The sequence below is a fragment of the Hipposideros armiger genome, unplaced genomic scaffold, assembly GCF_001890085.2.
Source record: "Hipposideros armiger isolate ML-2016 unplaced genomic scaffold, ASM189008v1 scaffold_465, whole genome shotgun sequence".
Lineage (NCBI taxonomy): Eukaryota > Metazoa > Chordata > Mammalia > Chiroptera > Hipposideridae > Hipposideros > Hipposideros armiger.
Genome location: NW_017731815.1, coordinates 78120 through 96867, shown reverse-complemented (window position 1 = coordinate 96867; position 18748 = coordinate 78120). Strand labels below are relative to the sequence as shown.

The 18748-nt window shown below is 39.9% G+C and overlaps 1 protein-coding gene and 1 pseudogene across 1 annotated transcript; one reads left to right on the top strand and one right to left on the bottom strand.

Moving 5' to 3' along the window:
- Positions 1-467: 467 nt before the first annotated feature.
- On the bottom strand, positions 468-8910 carry CLDN12 (claudin 12). The gene is made up of 3 exons (XM_019666206.1): positions 8798-8910; positions 7284-7347; positions 468-1994 (listed from the first exon to the last, which is right to left on the bottom strand). Exon 3 carries the CDS (start codon positions 1959-1961, stop codon positions 1227-1229), a length of 735 nt encoding a protein of 244 aa, XP_019521751.1. The 5' UTR covers positions 1962-1994; positions 7284-7347; positions 8798-8910; the 3' UTR covers positions 468-1226.
- A 9200-nt stretch (positions 8911-18110) lies between these two features.
- LOC109395305 (transgelin-2 pseudogene) overlaps positions 18111-18748 on the top strand; it is a 2424-nt pseudogene continuing 1786 nt past the window's right edge.

Sequence of the window (18748 nt, the reverse complement as noted above, 5' to 3'; positions counted from 1 at the left end):
AAAGCCACATCTCTGGTTGAAATATATTCCTGGATCAATGACTGAGGAGTCTAAGACCAGCTGCCCATGAAGTCAGACTGTTCCCTAATTATCAGACAACAGCTTGACCTTCTCAATTAAATTTAAATTTCTTAGTGGATGGGACCAGGTCTCATACTTTTCATCTATCCTCTACAGCATCTGCTAAAGTGTTGGGCAAAGCTGTATGCTCAAGGAAATACTCAGTGATGGGGGCAGAAATTGAATCAAGGGTGAATGTGGTCATGGCGAAGCCATAACGCTACCTCACCCATCACTCAAAAGGAAGGCACCAAAGTGAATCTCTGATGTTTGTCACTGAATAACAGATGCTTGTTCCCTACCACCGTCTAACAGAGAACAAACCACTTGGGCTCCTTTGGTTTTTTCTCTTAGCCATACAAGATTATACATGGGCATGAGTACCACTTGGTGGATGTTATCTGTAAAAAAAAAAAAAAAAAAAGGTTTTTCCGCTTCAGAGGAAACACCAATCCACCACATGGCACATTTTAATACAGTTTGTAGAATCATCAACTTTTAAAAGTATGTTAAATGTTATCATACCAATAGATATTTAAAATGTTAGGCTTATCCTCTGACATTACTTAAAATGCATTTTATTTTTAAACACTGGCATGAGGTAGGAGGAACTCACAAAAGACAGTAATCTTCAAAATACCAAACTCTATTCAATACAATCAGCCCCGAGAGAGAGAAGTAAGAAAAGTCACAGCTGTAAGCTGGTAGACTGACTACTGTTAAGAAGCTATTACCCTTACCTGAAAGAAATTTCTTATATTTGAAATTGTCCTCCGCCACACTTTTTCCCTCCAGTTAAAGGACAATACACATTCTGAAATATTCATAAAGATCATATACAACAGCTTCTCTTAGCCATCATTTTTTTTTATACTACCATGTTGCTCTAAATCACGTCAACTGAGACACAGGTCCTTTCCACTTGAATAACTGATCAGACATCAAGGTGGAGGTTAAAAATCCTCCTGGCACAAGAAGCAAGATAAAAGGAATGATTTAAAACAACGCACTTTTCATAAGAATTAGCAGCACTTCATTCTACCAGGACATATAAATTTGGCTTCATAAACTGGTCAGAAATAAAGGAAAATGTATATTGGTCCAAAACAGCTCCTTGCACAAGGGAAATGTGAGGCTAAAGGTTTTCTTTAACAACTATTTCTCCATTAGGTGGTGTGGGAAACTACTGGAATGTCGATTTCGATGGCAGAGAGGCGGGAGCGTGCTGAATAGGGCTGTGAGTAAGTATGCACACTGGGAGGATGGGAGTACAGTGGTTGCCAGAAAGGAGAAGGCAGAGCTTTGCACGCACAATACCAAATAAACAGTAGAAGGGAAGTCATAAACAGGCCCCCAGCACTAGCAATGGTGACATAAACTGCATAGTCAAATGTAAAGACTGGCTCGAACTTCCTGTTCAGATGAGTGTTATAAAAGAAGACCCAGATGGATGGGGAGAGGCTCACAGTACCCGCCAGGAAAAACAGCAGCCCGGCCACCAGGTGGCAGCCTGCACTATTGACCAGACACTTGGCCAGTTTGATGTTGGGCACCGAGGGTCTGAAGGCCGTGTTGCACATTCCAATCAGGCAGAGCAGCAGGGCGCCCATTGCGATCAGGATGCTGAGGGGCAGGGCAAACTGCAGGACCCGCAGATCCAGCTGGTCAACCGACGAGTACCAAGTGGTGTCGTACATCAGGCAGTCACTGCTCCCATCGTATCGGGCACACTTCACCCACAGACCCGTATAAACAGTCAAGTTCTTCTCATTTCTGTTAAACGTGATCAGCCGTAATTTTCTCCAGTTGGGAAGCAGAGTCCCCGCAAAGAGGCCTGCCACCGAGGCAATTCCACACAGGAAGGAGAGGACTGTGGCTGCGTGGACATCCCGACAGCCCATGGCAGGCAGGCTTGTGCAGTACTGTCAGTCAGACTAGGGGGTAACACACAAGAGGACAAATCGTGAGGGGACAATAGGAGAGCAGAGTAGAAAGGGTGCTAATTGGCAACACAACTACTGACGTCAATGAGAAGATGAAATCCTGTCCCTGTATCTTCCACATGTACAGTGTGAATGTCTACAAACCAGGTGCAAGGGACCGCAGAGCACAGGCGCTCACCCACTGACTGGGTCTGCTGAAGTCGGTACACGTGAGTATTTTTCTTCACAGCAAATCAGAAGAACGGCCAAAATAATTTCAAATTCTCTAACATCACATCTGAAATTCTCTTTGTTGTCAATAATCACTCATTCAACATACATATATTAAGCACTTTCATGGTTCAGGCACTCACATAGGGTCAGAGCGCTGACCAACGACAAACACAAATTCAGCCTGAAATACTCATGCAAGTGTAAAATGAGGCTAGCACAAAGCAGAGGGGTGGGCGGCTCATAAAAGACAGACGTGCAGAGAAAGCAGCACTAGCGCAGCCGAGGCGCCGAGGGCAGATCCGAGCCAGGCTGCTTGGGTTCTACTCCCCACCTGCTCACTCACTAGCGGAGTGACCTTGGGTCAGCTACAGAAGTTCTCTGTGCCTCATTTTTCTCATCTGTAGAATAACAGTGCCTACCTCACAGGATTGTTCTAAGTATTCAATGAGTTAATATGTCAAGTGCTGAAAACACGTCTGGCACATTGTAAATGCAATGTAAGTGTTAACTACTTTTTAGCATTCAGTGACTAACTAGTTCAGTGCTTAGCATACCAGAGCAGTTAAAAACTTTTTTGTTGAATAAATGGTAAATAAGAAGCAGCACACAGTTCATTCTTATATACCACTCATAGGAAAATTACTAAACATAAATGGACTCCTCTCCAATGAAAAGATGAGAACAAAGGCCCCTGAAATTATTCTGCTCAGCTACTTCCTGACTGATTCAAGATGACTTGCATACTTCACAGGTTATTATACTATTGGTTATGGGTTAACCAATATACAACATTGGTTATTAGACCATTAATGCTCATATAAGATGAATGTAAATGACTTCTAAAATAATGACAACCTATCTCTATTAATGATGTTGTAAGGAAAAGAAACAAGCAGCCACATCTTTCTCTCAGCCCAAATTAGAAGGCTGTGTTCTTTTTCTGTATATGACAAACTATAAAAACCAGTATCTTATTCAGCTTTAAAAAATTCTTCAAAGGTTTGAAACTCACTCTCCAAACACCATTCAAATATTTTCTCTGCCTTCTACCACACGCCCTATGAGGCAACAGAACAGACTGCTTTCATAAGGCACACATTTATTTCTTTTAGATCATGACAAAGGGGCAAGGATGAAATATTCTTTTTTCTGGATACAGTACAGGTTTAGAGAACCCATCACCCTTCGCAGAGTCAAACATTGTCTACTGAGATCGTGGATTAGCATTCCCAGGAGTTCAGGGGTCAGAAAGAAGACCATGACCAAAATGCTACAAAACTGGGGTAGGATTTGATCAAATGTGTCTGAATAGAAGGGCACTATGTTCTTTACAAAGCAATGTATTATGTATTTAATCTAATCACATAAACTAGGAATAATTTTACTAGCAGAAAATATATAGATATGTATACATGCCTATATACATATACATATATAAATGTACAAATATAAAATCAGTTTAAGCACGTGACCATTTTTTAAAGTCCTCAGGTTAAGCATAATTAGTTCTAAGTTTCTCCATTAATTTTACTACTTGTTGATCATGCTGTCTTCTGTCAATATTAACAAAAGAGCAATAGTTTAAGAAAATAATATGGATGAAAACAAAACAAAGGAGTTATAGTCCTAATTTATTTTTTTCATTCAAACTGGGGGTAAAAAACTATCTTGCTTAATTTTAGCAACCAAGCGCCTTGGTCCAGCAATGGAAACTCTGGTGTAGGTTTGAGGAAATTTACACTGAGAAAGGCTACTAATGATGTCAAGCTCCAAAATTTAGCTTCCTGTTGGTTTCTGCTCATTCACCTGTCTGTCTCCCACACACACTGTACCCAGTTTGCACAGTGCCTGGCACACAAGTCATTCAAGGACTATTTGAATAAATGATAACTGGGCCCTGTTCTGAGACTACAGTAACTCACAAAGGTAGGCTATTGATAATGCAGACTTGGACAAGGAAGTAGCCATTACTAAGCAATCATTTATTCCACAGGTATTTACTGAGTATCTAGCACATGTAAAATACTGTGTTAGGCCCTAGAGGGGCACAGAGGCCACTAAGATCTGAACTTTGCCCCATGTGATAGCAGTCAGACTGAAGGAAAGAATATGCTGTGTTACGAGACTCACATGCTGATAATGAATGAGCTGTATAACAAATACAGATTGAGTGATTATTGTTAGGTATTAAGCAAAGAAAACCAACAAGGTACCTGTTCATAGAAATATGTATTATCCAGGGTTAGACAAAGACTGAGCAATGAAAGATAATGATGATTTGATCAAAGTTGTGCAGACATAAGAAAAAGGATCCCTCTGTTTCTTTCAAAGCTTCAGAATTCCTTCAGGTAACCTACTCAGAGTCCCAATCCAATCACAATTCCTTCTTGCTTTCAGAGGTAGGGGACAGATACTTGGAGTATCAATGTAACTGAGACTTTTCCAATCAAACTGCCCTGTACCACTGAGTCCTACAACGCAAATGGAATGAGAAGATCAGGATGACTTTATTATAAATAAATTCCTGTAATTCTTAGCCTATAGAACTATCAAACGACACTAATGAACAGAGATGAGTCAATATTTATTTCAGTAGTGTGTGTTCAAATTTATTCTGCTTCAAGTCATACATCAGTCCCCTGAACTAGCTTTTGATGAAGCCAGTCTTAGCTCAGACACCAGAGACTGACTAAAAGTCCTATTTAACAAGAACCAACACAGCATTTTTTCAGAAAGGAAATACTATTAACCCCAATTCTTTAGCTAAATTTCTATCTCAGTGCTGGAATTAGTGTCCTTGTTCTTCATAACTTTCTTTGGCTGCTTTACTTTTTATGCCATTCTTAACTCCATATGCATATTATTTGATAAGTCTATACCCCACTAGAGGGATGAAGTAACATTTTACAAGATAGTTGGGAGAAGGAATATGTTTAGTGATTTAAAACTAAAAGATAATGCTGATTCTCAGGTTAGGATCTGTTTGTATTGAAAGGGTAAAAAGAGACCCCTACTCTTGTGCTATGCACCAACTAATTCTGAATCCAGAAGTTTTCACATGCAACTATGATCATTTCACTACATTTCTTACCATTCAGTGACTTCCTGTTTCCCTCAGAATAAAGTTTCTAAAGTTTCAAATCCCATCATGTGGTTCCTGCCAAATTCTCAATTTCCTTATATGTCACTTTCCCACCTTACATACTACAGTCTATATAGCTACACTAATTTTAACTTCTCAAACATTCTGCTTTTTAATTTGGCTAAGGGCTTTTCCTTATGCTATTCTTCCTCCTAGAACTTTCTTAATCCCATCCTATTCTTTGCTTAGCTAACAGCATCCATCTTTTCAGTTTCTAGTTTCCTGGCCCTAAATCTGCCCTCCCCTCCCATCCCCTCCCCTCCTTGTAATCTCCCTCTGCCCCTAGTAATATGTTCTGGGAGCACCTTTGTATTTTTTTCTTTGGTAGCAGCGATTGTGCTTCTAATTCCTTGTTCGGTATTTATCTTTCCCACCAGACTCTGAATTCCAGGAAGGCAGACAGCCTTCTGCTTTATTCACTGTGCCCAACACTGGTGCATAGAGGCACTCAATTATTGTTAAATGAATGAACGAACAAACAATGAGAGGTCCATGAGTATGGTGAGGACACAAAAAGTAATAAATGTGCTCTAGCAACAATAGTCCCATTCATTCGGATCCTGTGTTCTGAAGCCTCCAAGCTGCTTCGAGACAGGGCCCCTGCTTTCCTCTTTTTTGGCAAAGTCTCTCCTGTTTTTTAAAACAAAATTGATTTTCTTCCCCTGAAAACTTCCCAACAAAAAGGAAGCAATTCCCAGGTATTCACACACAAACTAGGCTTCTAGAAATATCTAAGTTTGGCAACACTGATTAAGTTCCACAGTGGTCAATCAATTATGACTGTGTTGTTTCTTGTGCTTTCAACATAATAAGTATGTTACGTATTGGATCTACCCCTCTTCATTAAGAGTGGCTAACATATCAAATTAATATTTGCTTATTAAAGCTAAACAATTTATTTGTATTTATATTTTCTTTTTAAGATAGCAATGGGGGGAAACCAAACATCTTTTTGCCACATGAAAACTGCTTATTAGGAGCTGTGAAAAATGTGCAAAGCTAGGAACACATATTAGCAAGTCTGAGGAGCACTCGTGAACACTAGCTGGGTGACAGCCTTGCGCTGGGTCCTGTATACAGATGTGTAGGCTTGTCGTTTCCATCTGAGAAGCAGCTTGGTATTGTAGCCCAAGAGACCAAAGACCCAAATCCACCCACAGTCTACCATTTACAAACTGGACAAGACACCTATGTCCTCTGAACCTCAAATACTCATCTGTAAAATGTCCCCCAAGGTAGTTGTGAGCTTTTACAAACCTCTTTGTAAAACCAAATAAAGTCAGAAATTTAAGTTTCTAATAACTATTAGTAGGATTATTCACTTTCCTTAGCTAGGAACATGCTTTTCTTCTGAACTCTGGGCAAACAACCACAGGTGATTATGGCCGTTCAACAATAATGACAGAGCATTCTCTTTGGAGTAGTTACTGACCAAATCAAATAAGGACTGTTTCACAACCACCACTTCATATTTGTCATTTGACTATCCATTCCATAATGACTTTCAGAGAAGTAGATGGATAAAATTTGATACACAATGAAAGGTTACCAAAGACATCATTTCAAATAAAAATATTTTCAAAAAGATATCTGTTCTGTGATTTGGAATAGAGTTCAAAGAACTCTGGAGCAGGAAGAGAGGCTAAGGACTTTAGGAATTCAGACCCATTATTATGTATTTTTTCAGGGATAATTCTGAGGAATCGCTGTATGAGAACACATGTAACAGCAGCTACATTAATTCTTGATGGTAACAGTAGCAGTCCCTTCTACCTATAATTTGGGTTTTCTTAGAAACTGTAGGTCAATCACTCACAAGGGAGGTCTGTCCTATAACTCTATTTGTTAAACATGAGAAATATGTATCACCTGATATATGGCAGCAAAAAGAAGAGAAATATAACATAATCAAAGGATGTACTTACTCTTTGAGGTACTTGAATACAGTTCTAAAACAACTTCAGTCAACTTAGAAGAAATGATCTGGGCCTAAAAAAAACAGGAAAAATGCCCCAAGTTAATACAATACGTACTTCTTTAAAACTCAGTTTGAATTCACATGGAATAATTAGCAATCATCTAAAACCAATGAAATGTTATACCAAAAAAGGTGGGAATTTTTTTTAAAGGCACTTTATTCTTAAATTCACACATTATTATGTAACATACAGAAGAAAAATTAACTCTCATTTTATGATTTGGGAAGATAGGAAAAATAAGGATAAAAAAATCACTTTTCTGTCTTGGGAATTATCAACATTTAATGAATTTTTTAGATCCTTTTCACGACTATAGTGAAAGAATAAAGAGGGCGGAGGCAACACTGTGCAGTTAGCTGTGTTGGAAGTAAAAGAAATTCATTATTTTTCTTTTATATCTTTTTAAAGGATACTGACAACAAAACTAGGCAAAGTTAATCGGCACTTGTGCATCCTAATATTTGCAACTATTGTAGAATGCTTTTTTGAGTTTAGAGTTCCGCCAATGGCTCAACCTGCCATTTAAATGTTTCCATATAGCCTTTTTAAGCATCAGCAACTTCCTCTTCAAATACTATTTCTCTCAATAGGTAGCAAGGGCATGAAAACTTGTAAATGCCTGAGAACTTCCTGGATTAAGGCGTTTATCACTAGCCCTATTATCATCATTAGACAGAATGTCGGGCCACTGCGCACAAAACAGAGTTCAAATTATTTTTCTTTTCTAAATATATGTTTCTTGAGTTGACATCAAGCATAACTGCTCATTCCACAGTTAAGGGAATTCATTTTGCAATTAAAAACACACCCAGTGATCCCTGAGCAATTATTTTAAGAGGGGTCACAGTCTGGCCTTTCTCTAACGTGGAGACGGCCCCCTTCTTCCAAGGCCGGTACCAGAACTTGGGCTTCAAGGGAAAACAAACCAAGCTTCCGAGAGCAACCCGCACTCCCCCCTCCTCTCCCTTCCTCGGAGAAGTGTCCCCAGGAGCACTAGAGGTGGCAGAAGGAAAAGAAAAGGGGGGCGCGAGAGCTCTCTTGGTTACAGCCAATGGAAAGAGACCACAACCGCGGCTGCTAACATTCTCAGAACAAGCCCATCGCTGCCACCGTGAGTGGGTTTGAACCGCGAGCAGGTCATCATTACACAACCAGCTGCAGCTGGTGATTCCAAAATAGCAACTTGGCAGTTAGTTCCACAGAGCCCACCCGGGGAGCCCAGCCCCACGCCCTTCGCCGCTCCGGCAAGACACCTCCACATTCCCACGCTCCTGTGTATAAAATACATTTTTAAAGCTTTATCAAAGAACCTCTCTCTCACCTCACTCAGTTTTCAGGTCCACAAATGTGGTCAGCATTTTTCAATGCCCCTCATTCCCCTCGAGTTCGCGATTTGACACAAAATTCTCAAGTACTTACGCAAAAGACCCAGAAATCGTAATATTCTTGACCACACCTACCTGCTTCTTACATCCGAGGCATTTTACTCGCCCACACTGAGGAGCCTCTTAGAGCGTCTCCTTCTCAGCGTCCCAGGAAGTGCGTTCCCAGCGAGCCGCACCGGAGGCTTCTGGGAGCCTAGTCAGGTTCTCCCGAGGCCCAAACAGGGAATGCCCTGCATTAATAGGAGACTACAATTCCCAGAATCCACTGGGACGCCGGCCGCAGCAACATCCTGCGACCACCTGCCGCCTTTTTCCCACCTCCCCCATTCCGCTCGCACCTTCAGTTCCGTCTACATTTGGGTTACAGGCCTAAAAAAAAAAAAAATAGTTCAACGAAAAAAACCTAGAATTAGTTTTGAGTTGGGGATCCACGTAAATATTTCCCACTAAATGTGACTTGCCTGTTAAGTTTGTTAGCAAAAATTCTTAAATACTTTTTCCCCACGTAATATTTATCAAGGCACAAAGGGGAAAAGAGCCCAAACTCTGGAATTTATTTTGAAAATGTTCAAAGGTACAGAGAATTTGAATAGTATAATAAACACCCATAAACTTACCTTCTAGATTCAATCATTATCAACATTGTCCACACTCACCTTATCTCCATTTATGCGTGTGTGATCATTTGAAAGTAGTAGGCATCATGACACATCGGCATCCTTTAAATTTTTAAAATATATATTTAACGACCTAGGTTTATAATGGGCTCTGGTAGGTATTAGTTGGGTGGCCTTGAGCAAGTTACCTCTCTCTGAGGTTACCTGGAAAATGAGGATAAGATTACCAACGTCATAGGGTTGTCTTGAAATTAAGGGACTTAATACAGGCAAAGTGCGGAGCACATAATTAGCCATTAGATATTTGATCTAACTACTGTCGTGCACAATTTCAGCTGTCCTGTCCATTTTGTGTGTGTGTGTGGGGGGGGGTGCCGGGAGGGGGCTTCCCTTAAATGAGAAGCCCTGTTTTGGTCATGAATATCTGAATTAAAATAAAGGATTCAGAGTCTTATATAGGATATATAGGACTGCTCTGATTTTTTTTTTTTTACATACAGGATACCAAAGTGTTATGCCTACTTTCAAATGACCGCACACCCACACACATAAGTGGAGATAAAGTAAATGTGGCAAATGTTGATAATTGTTGAATTTAGAGAGAGTAAGTATATCGATGTTCATTGTACTATTCAAATTCTCTGTACCTTTGAAAATTTTCAAAATAAAAAGTTTGAGAAAAAGCATCATAGTTTTAAACAAAAGTAAAGGATGGCATCCATCCCTACCTATCCCACCCTGAACCTGTATGACCTTGGGCAAATTAAGTAAACTCTTTGTGCCTCAGAATCTCATCTGTAATAATAATTTATCTACATCAAAAAATCATGGTGAGGGGCCAGTCGAGTGACGCGTTGGTTAAGAGCTGGCTTGGGACGCCAGAGGGCCCCGGTTCGGATCCTACATATGAGGGCCAGTGACACTGCCCTCTACAGCTAAGATGCTGAACAACAGCTCAACCTGGAGCTGGGGGGCGGTGAGTCACCGGCATCCGAGTAGGCTACAGCCGCTGCTGCAGTGGGTTGCCATGGGCTACCGTGTGTAGCCAGCAGCCAGCGTGAGCAGCCAGCAGCCGCTGTGAGCGGCCGTCCAGAATCCGGCGACTGATCTGCCTCACCCGGGAAGAACACAATGATGGAGCCAACTTGGGCCAGTGAAGCAACGTCCTCCACAACTAGACTGAAGATCAAAAGGACAGCAACTTGTCTGTTCCCCTTTCCCCAATTCCCCAATAAAAATCTTTAAAAAAAAAATTTCATGGTGAGGATTAAACAAATTATATACAGAATTTTACAGCAGTGTCTAAAATACAATAAGGACTATACATGTTTGCTATTACCATTTTCTATTTTGTGTTGCTCTGGTAGCAATTGGACTATTTGTTAGTGATGGAAAAAAGGGGGAGAGGGCTACTATCTGTCCACTGCTACCACCTTGTCATCTGCCATACTGCTTCAAAGGATGGATATTTATCTAAGGGCAGAAGCAATTCAAACCCAAAGCCAGACCTAGAAATGTAATAATGAGAAAGAGAGATAGCAATGGGTGGTAAAAGGATCTCTGGGCACAGATAGGCTTTGGGGTCCAGTTGCTCTGGCAATAGGAGATGAATGATGGTAATATGACACAATATAATTTACTTCAATTCTCTCATCTATAAGACTGAATTGAATGAAATAGCTGTGTACAATCATTTTATAATTTATTTCCTAATCATTAGTGAATACTACCTGGTTAGCCGACTTTAGTTGGGATATATACGAGGTAGGTAATTGATTACAATTTTTAAAATAATAGCTCCAAATGGAAGGGGAAAAAATCCTATTTCTAGACTTATTGATCAAGTGCAGGTCTATTGTTAGTCTTCCGTTGCTATAGCAAAGGTGGAATACAATATTTACATGCCCCAGTGCAACTAGAATATTGAAATATCATTCTCAGAAATTCTTTAGGTAAAACTTTAGATCAACAGTTAACAACCCTGGCTTTCCAGTTTTTCTCAAGACACTCTTTAAGGATTAATGCAAAACAAATTCACTGTAATATACCACTACCCAAATTCTACAATGATTTCCATTTGATTACTATTGTATATTAGTTTCTGATTGCTGCTGTAACAAATTACTACAAACTCAGTGGCTTAAAGCACCACAAATATATTATCTTAAAGTTCTGGAGGTCAGAAAGCTGGCATGGGTCTCACTGGGCTAAAATCAAGGTGTCAGCAGGGCTGCATTTCTTCTGGAGGCTCCGGGCCAGGATCAGTTCCCTTGCCTTCTCCAGCTTCCTGGGGACGCCGACATTCCTTGGCTTGTGGCTGTCTTCCATCTTCAAAGTCAGTGATAGCTGGTCAAGTCTTTCAGTATCAAAATTGCATCACTCTAACATTCTTTGGCTTCCCGCTTCTATCTTTTTTTTTTTTTTGTAGAGGGCAGTGTCACTGGCCCTCACATGTGGGATCCGAACCGGGGCCCTCTGGCGTCCCAAGCCAGTTCTTAACCATCACACCACTTGGCCGGCCCACTGCTTCCATCTTTTAAGAATCTTTGTGATTACATTGGACTCATCCAGACCATCCAGAATAATTTCTTTATTTTATGGTCTTCTGATTAGCAACCTTAACCTCCCAGCCATGTGTGGAACATATTCACAGATTCTGAAGATGAGGACGAAGACATATTAGGAGACCATTATTATGCCTTCCACAGTCACTAATAACCTCTTTCTGGTTGAATTCAAAGGCCTTTTTTTGGCCCTAATTCTCTTCTACCCCTTTTAGATCCACATTGCACAATTGTGAACATCTCTTTTTACCCCTAAACTCTTCTTTCTTGGATTTGAAAACAACATTTCCACTGCTCTTCGAGTTTATCTGATTAGTTCCCTGTCTACCTGTTGCTTTCACTTCCTCCTCTCCACTCCCCAATTATCAAAAGTTTCTGTCCTTAGGCCTGCTCTGTGAATAAAAACTTCCTCAGAGGGCAACCTGTTTTCTATCTCCCCAAATCCACATCTCTTGCAGAGACTTTCCATAACTTAGTACTATTTCTAATTATCAGTTCATTATTGTTAACTGCTATTACTTCAGTTTTAGCACTCTCCAAATACAAATTGTACCTGCTATGTCTTCCATCATTCCTTACTTTGTCAGTGGTTTATCTTCTTTATTTCTTTTCTTTGATATTTTCTTCATAGCCTTTATTCAAATTAGGAACCACATCCTCTGATTTCTTCCTTTGAAATATCCATTTGCCACTTATTCACTACAAAAATTGTCACAATCCTACTTAATCCCTCTCCTCTCACATTAAGACGCATGCAACAATTTCTTTACATATACTAGTCAACTTAAAAATAACAGATAACATTAAATATCTGTTATGTACCAAGAGCTTCTTCATTGATTATCTAATTTAATCACAATAACCCCATATTAATAACAAAGAAATTGAGATGCAGAAACATTAAATAATTTGCCCTGTGTCAAGTAGTAGATGGTAGGTCTTCCTAAAAAGGTTGCTGTCACCATTCAGAACTTTCCAGACTCAGAATTTTAGGATTTCTGCCTCTAATACTTTACTTCCCTAAACGCTCACTGAAGCTACTCTTGAATTTGGAATGGCCTCTTACTGTCCTCTTTGCCCTCTCAAATCCTACCTACCTTCCTCCTTTTCTGAATATTTGTATCAACTCTAAACTACATACATCAACCCTAAATTATAAACTAACTTGGATATATTGTTTCCTTTTTACGTTAGTCATATTTCATCATAGTATCTCCAAGCCTGTAACTAAAATTCAACAAATATAGATTAATTTTTAAAACACCCATAAACTATTTTTTAGAGGAGATTGTCAAATAAAAAATAATAGATAACATCATCTATTAATTGGGAGGTTGGGAAGTATAATTAGGAAGTGTAAAGAGAAACATAGGAAAGTGTTATGGGTTAAATGTGTCCCTCTGCCGGGAGCCATCTGTGCCTCAGTATCTGACATGGCCAAACACTGCAATTGTGACAAATTCTGAAGCTCTGACTGAGAAACAGATACTGCTTTATATCTTAAAGAATTTAAATTCCCCTTTGGATGCCCCCCAGTAGGACGAAGATCTTATACCCCTTCTAATAGATATATCACAACAATTATATTTTATACACTAAAGGTAATTTTAGTCACACTACTAGTCTCTTAGTAAAGGTCAAAGTACACACCCTGTAAATCTTAAGTTCCTGCTTAGACAATAGTTTTTAGAATAAATGTTGGTGGTCATGGTAACCATCCTTTGGGCGATTATGTAGAGACTCAGGCCTTGGTCGCAGTCATTGTAGGTGGAGGGACTTGGACTCAGTTAAGATAAGTTAGTCTTTAGCATAGAAAAGGTATAGCTGTACCCTATGGCATAAGAATTATGAGGAAGTAAAACCCTGATACTAATGGAACAATGGTTAAACTGCCCGGTATAAAAAGGGGGATGCTGTAAAATAAAGTGAGACACTTCTTCTTGAGAAAGCGCTCCTGTGTCTCCGTGCATTTTTTTTCCTCGCCAACTCTGCCTCCACCTGAAGGAACCCCTGGACCTGCAGGAGCTGGTCTCCCGCATCGCTCAAAAATTTTTATGTTGAAACCCTAACCCCTTCAACATACCTCAGGATATAATCTTATTTGGAGATGGGTCTTTACAGAGGTAATCAAGTTAAAAGGAGGCCATTAGGGTGAGCCTTAATCCATGACTAGTTTCCTGATAAAAAAGGGTAAATTTAGAAACATCCACACACACAGGGAGAACACCATGTGAAGATCAAAGCAGAAATTGGAGTAATGCTTCTAAAAGCCAAGGAACTCCAACGGCTGCCAGCAAACCACTACAAGGGACGTGGAACAGATTCTCTTCCAGCCCTCAAAAGGACTCAACTCTGTGGTCAGAAGTAATCGCTGACTTCTAGCTTCCAGAACTGTGAGACAAGGAATTTGGTCAAGTACTCAGTTTATGTTACTTTGTTATGGTAGCCTTAGCAAACTAATATAGGAAATAAGAGAAGAAGGTTCTGGATAAATCAAGCAGAGAGGTGTCACTTTAAAAACTGTTAAGCAATCTTGACATTTTCAACAAAAATGATCCTTGAGGGCATTATTCTAAGTGTAGTTAGAGAAAGACAAATACTATATGATCTCTCTTATATGTGGAATGTAAACAACAACAAAAAAATCAAGCTCACAGATACAGAGAATAGATTGGCGATTGCCAGAGGTGGGTGAAATGGGTGAAGGGGTCAAAAGGTACAATCTTCCAGTTACAGAATAAATAAGCCATGGGGATGTAATGTACAGCACGGTAACTGTAGTTAACAATACTGTATTGCATATTTGAAAGTTGCTAAGAGACTAGATCTGAAAAGTCCACGTTACAAGAAAAAAAAATTTTTTTTTTCATTCATCAAATATTTATTTGTGATTAAAACCCAGACACATTTCTCCCCTCTTGGAACTTATAGTACAGTTGGAGACTGACATTGAATAAATAACCACACAAAATAATTAGTTTCAAACTATGATAAGGACTTTGGAAGTAAAGTACAAGTAGCGGTGAGAGCATTCAGCAGGTACTCTGACTCAGTCTGGGGTGAGATAGTCAGGCCAGGCTTCCTAAGACAAGTGATAGTTGAGCTGATAGCTGAAGGATGAGTCATTTAGCTGGGTAGAGGAAGGTGGGTGGGGGTAAATGGAGGAGAGCATCCAGGCATAGAAAACAGAGTGTGCAAAAGCACTTTGGTGGGAAGGAAGGTAGTTTGCTTCAAAAACAGAGAAGACCTGTTGAAACAGTGTGGCTGAAGTACAGAGTATATAGTAAGCCATGGTATGGCATTTGCCAAGTCTATTGGAGCAATACAAGCAATAGAGTGCCATTGGAAGATATTAAGGATTTTCAGAAGAAGCAACAAGATCTAAGTTTGCTTTAAAAAAAATCACTTCCAGAGACTGAATTTTAGAAGGACAAGTAGGGAAGCAGGGGGGTTGGTTTGGAGGCAGTTGCAGTGTCCAGGCAAGCGGAGTTGGTGGCTTGGCCTGAGGTGGTGGCAGTGAGCTTGGAGAAAAATTAGATATACTTAAGTAATGAGAAGCATGGAATTTTAGAGCTGGAAAGTACCTTTAAAAAACACCATTAATCAAAAAGTAGAAAAATAAAAATGAATAAAAGAGTTCATTAAAATCTGCATTTTATAGAAAAGCAGGCTAATTAGCTTAGTATGAGGGTATCTTTAATATGTTTATTGACTAAAAGAAGCAAAGACCTACAGAGAAATGTTTGAGAGGGAGAAACAAAGATGGTAAATGCAAGAGAGTTGAGGTAAAGAGAGAGAGAGAGAGAGACAGAGAGAGAGAAATGAAATGAGACAAAGTAAGAAAGGTTTGCGAGTCTGAGAGGTGTGAGGTGGGAGAGGAGTAAGAGGTGGGCAGAGAGATGCAAAGAAAGACTAATGGCTGATGCTGGACTCCAAGAGGCCTGGAGATAGGGTACAAAGCTTGACGAAAAGAGAGTGGAATGAAATAGGAAGTGGAAAAGGCAGGAAGGGGGACACATAATAAAAGATGAGGAACAAGTGAATGGGGATGTTGGGAAGAGCTATCCAGAGGAAGGATGGGGCAATAGTTTGGGAAGAGTGAGAGAAGAAACCTGAGGGTGAGTTAGGAGTCTGACGGCTGAATCAAAGGTCACCGTAGAGCCAGGTGTTAGGGAGGGCAGACCGGGAGAGGACGGGAGAGCTCACACAAACAGGCAGGTCCTGCCTTAGAATGAAAGAAAGAGAAATGTTAAGAAAAAAATGTTTTAAAAATGTATAGTGACAGATGTTAATTAGACTTACTATGGTGATCATTTCACAATGTATTCGAATATCAAGTCATTATGTTGTACACCTGAAGCTGTTAAACGCAATTATATGTCAATTAAAAAACTGTTAGAAATTCATGGTTTACTATAAAATAGGTAGGATGGAAAGCACGTGTTTCAAATTTTCTTTAATAATAGTGAAGACGGGGAGAGAAGAGGATTGGACAAAAAAACTGGCCTACGTAGGATAATTGAGGGTGCTTCCTTGTAATTACACTCACGTCTCTGTCTTCTGCCAAGCCTATTACCCATTCCTCCCACCACTGCTATTTTTAACCCAGTTTTTAAGGAGAAACGTGTATGTTAAGTTTTTGTTGAATGTATTACAAATTGGACATTAGGACATTAGTGGTTCTTTAAAGCAGGTGAATTTTTTTGGCTCATATTTTTTATAGGAAAGGCCATGTGTGCTCATTACATTGTTGTTCCAATTTCTTTTGATCCCAAAGTAGTACCAGATCATGGAAAGATTTGCTTTTGAAACCGAGGCTCAGCTATTACGTAGTACTCTTATTTCCACTCCCACCCCAATTAGGATTTGGTTGACCAGGGGCTTTTATTTTCTCTGTCATTTAATCATGTTTCAAATCCATCCTAAATCATAAGCTTTTACTCAATGTCTGCTCTTGATTTAAAATATTTTCAGTCTCCCTCAATTTGTAGTAAACCATTATACAAATAAAACTAAAGGTAAATTTCAGCTTTATAATCATATCCTTTTTCTTAATATAAGAAAATTACACCATGGTCTTCTTAAAGCCTTTTGTATAGAAATAATACCAATAATGATGTTTGATAACAAATAAAAAATGTAGGCACTGTTCAGAAGATATTGGCAATTTCAGAAAAATATATTGAAATGTGTGCCATGAACAAAAAAAGCTTTTGTCCTTCACTTTCAACTTTCAGTGCACTCTGATTTTACAAAATAGGTAGAAAATTACCTTGCCATATATTGTTCCAAAATTAGTTATATAAACTGCATATCCTGTTCTTCAAATTCCAAGTATTTCAAAGGACATGATTCAGATAATAGCAATGCTTTACATAGCTTGTTGTCTGGATATCTTAGATTTAATTCTTATTATGAACATAAAAATAGATACAAACGTGAAGATTTCCTCTGAAGTCTTCCAGGTACCCAACAATTATTAAGTAATGTCATGTAACAAGAAACAGAAAAAAAAATTCAAATTAAAGCTGCCTAAAATTAGGGGTTGGTTATGGTCAGAAATGGTAGTTGAAATTGCCCCTGGATTTATCATCCTCATGATAACCAACTGAGGCAATAACCCTACCTGTTATTCCACAGGGAAATAAATACTGCAACTTTCCAACATACATACTTTTCTTTCTCTTTCTCTCCTTTTCTCATTTCTGTTACCTGTTTGATTTTTCTTTTCCTTCAGCTGGCTTGTGACTCCCACTCATAGTTAGAGATTCCTTTGATATTTTTCATCTACTTGCCAACCTCCAATTACAAAACAGAAAACAAAATGCTTCTCTGAAATATCTCTTTAAGGAAAAAAACCAGATGTTTATTTTTTCTTCTTGTTTAACTTCGCAGTAGAAATTATAGCATGCTGTCTGCCAACGTTTGTCAGCTATAGGTATCTAAACGGCTTACTGTTCTCAAGGTATAAATTTTTGTTAAGGCAAAAGATTTAAAATGATAAAATATTTTAGACTTTCAAAAAGGTTTTTAAAAACCCCAAAACACTCATATACCTACCACCCAATTTAGAATTAATAAGCGACCAGGATGGGCAATATAGTGTAGTGTTTCAAAGAGATAATACAGACTCTCCCTGCAGCCCCGCCTGGAGTGCGCCCTCTCCACCCTGCCTGAGGTTCCGCACAGTCACCACCACCCTTCAGAATGGCCATCAGGGGACTGCCTGCGCCCTGTGCTGGGAGGCGCAGCAGAAGATTGAGAAAAGAGTTCGATGCGGACCTGGAGCAAATCCGGATCCAGTGGATCAACTGCCCAGTGCCGCAGGGATGTGGGCTGGCCCAAGCCTGAGCGTGAGAACTTCCAGAACTGGGTCTAGGATGGCACGGTGCCGTCTGAGCTCATTAACGGACTGTATCCTGAGGGGCAGGTCCCACTGAAGAAGATCCAGGCCTCCACCATGGCCTTCAAGCAGATAGAGCAGGTCTCTATGCTTGGAAACAGCTGAGCGCTAGGGCATCACCACCACCACCATCTTTCCGGACTGTGGACATCTGGGACTAAAAGAACATGGCTTGTGTACAGTAGACACTGATGAACCTGGGCAGGCTGGCAGTAGCCCCCGACAATGGGCTTTTCTCTGGGGATCACAGCGGGTTTCCTAAGAAGTCCATGGAGAACCCTCAGAACCTCTTAGGCAACCAGTTGCAAGAGTGCAAGAAAGTGATTGGGTTACAGATGGGCACCAACTGTGGGGCATCTCAGGCAGGTATGACCAGCTACAGGATGCCATGCCAGACCCCCGGATCTGCCCCTAGACCTGTCCTTGCCCTCCCCTGGATGGA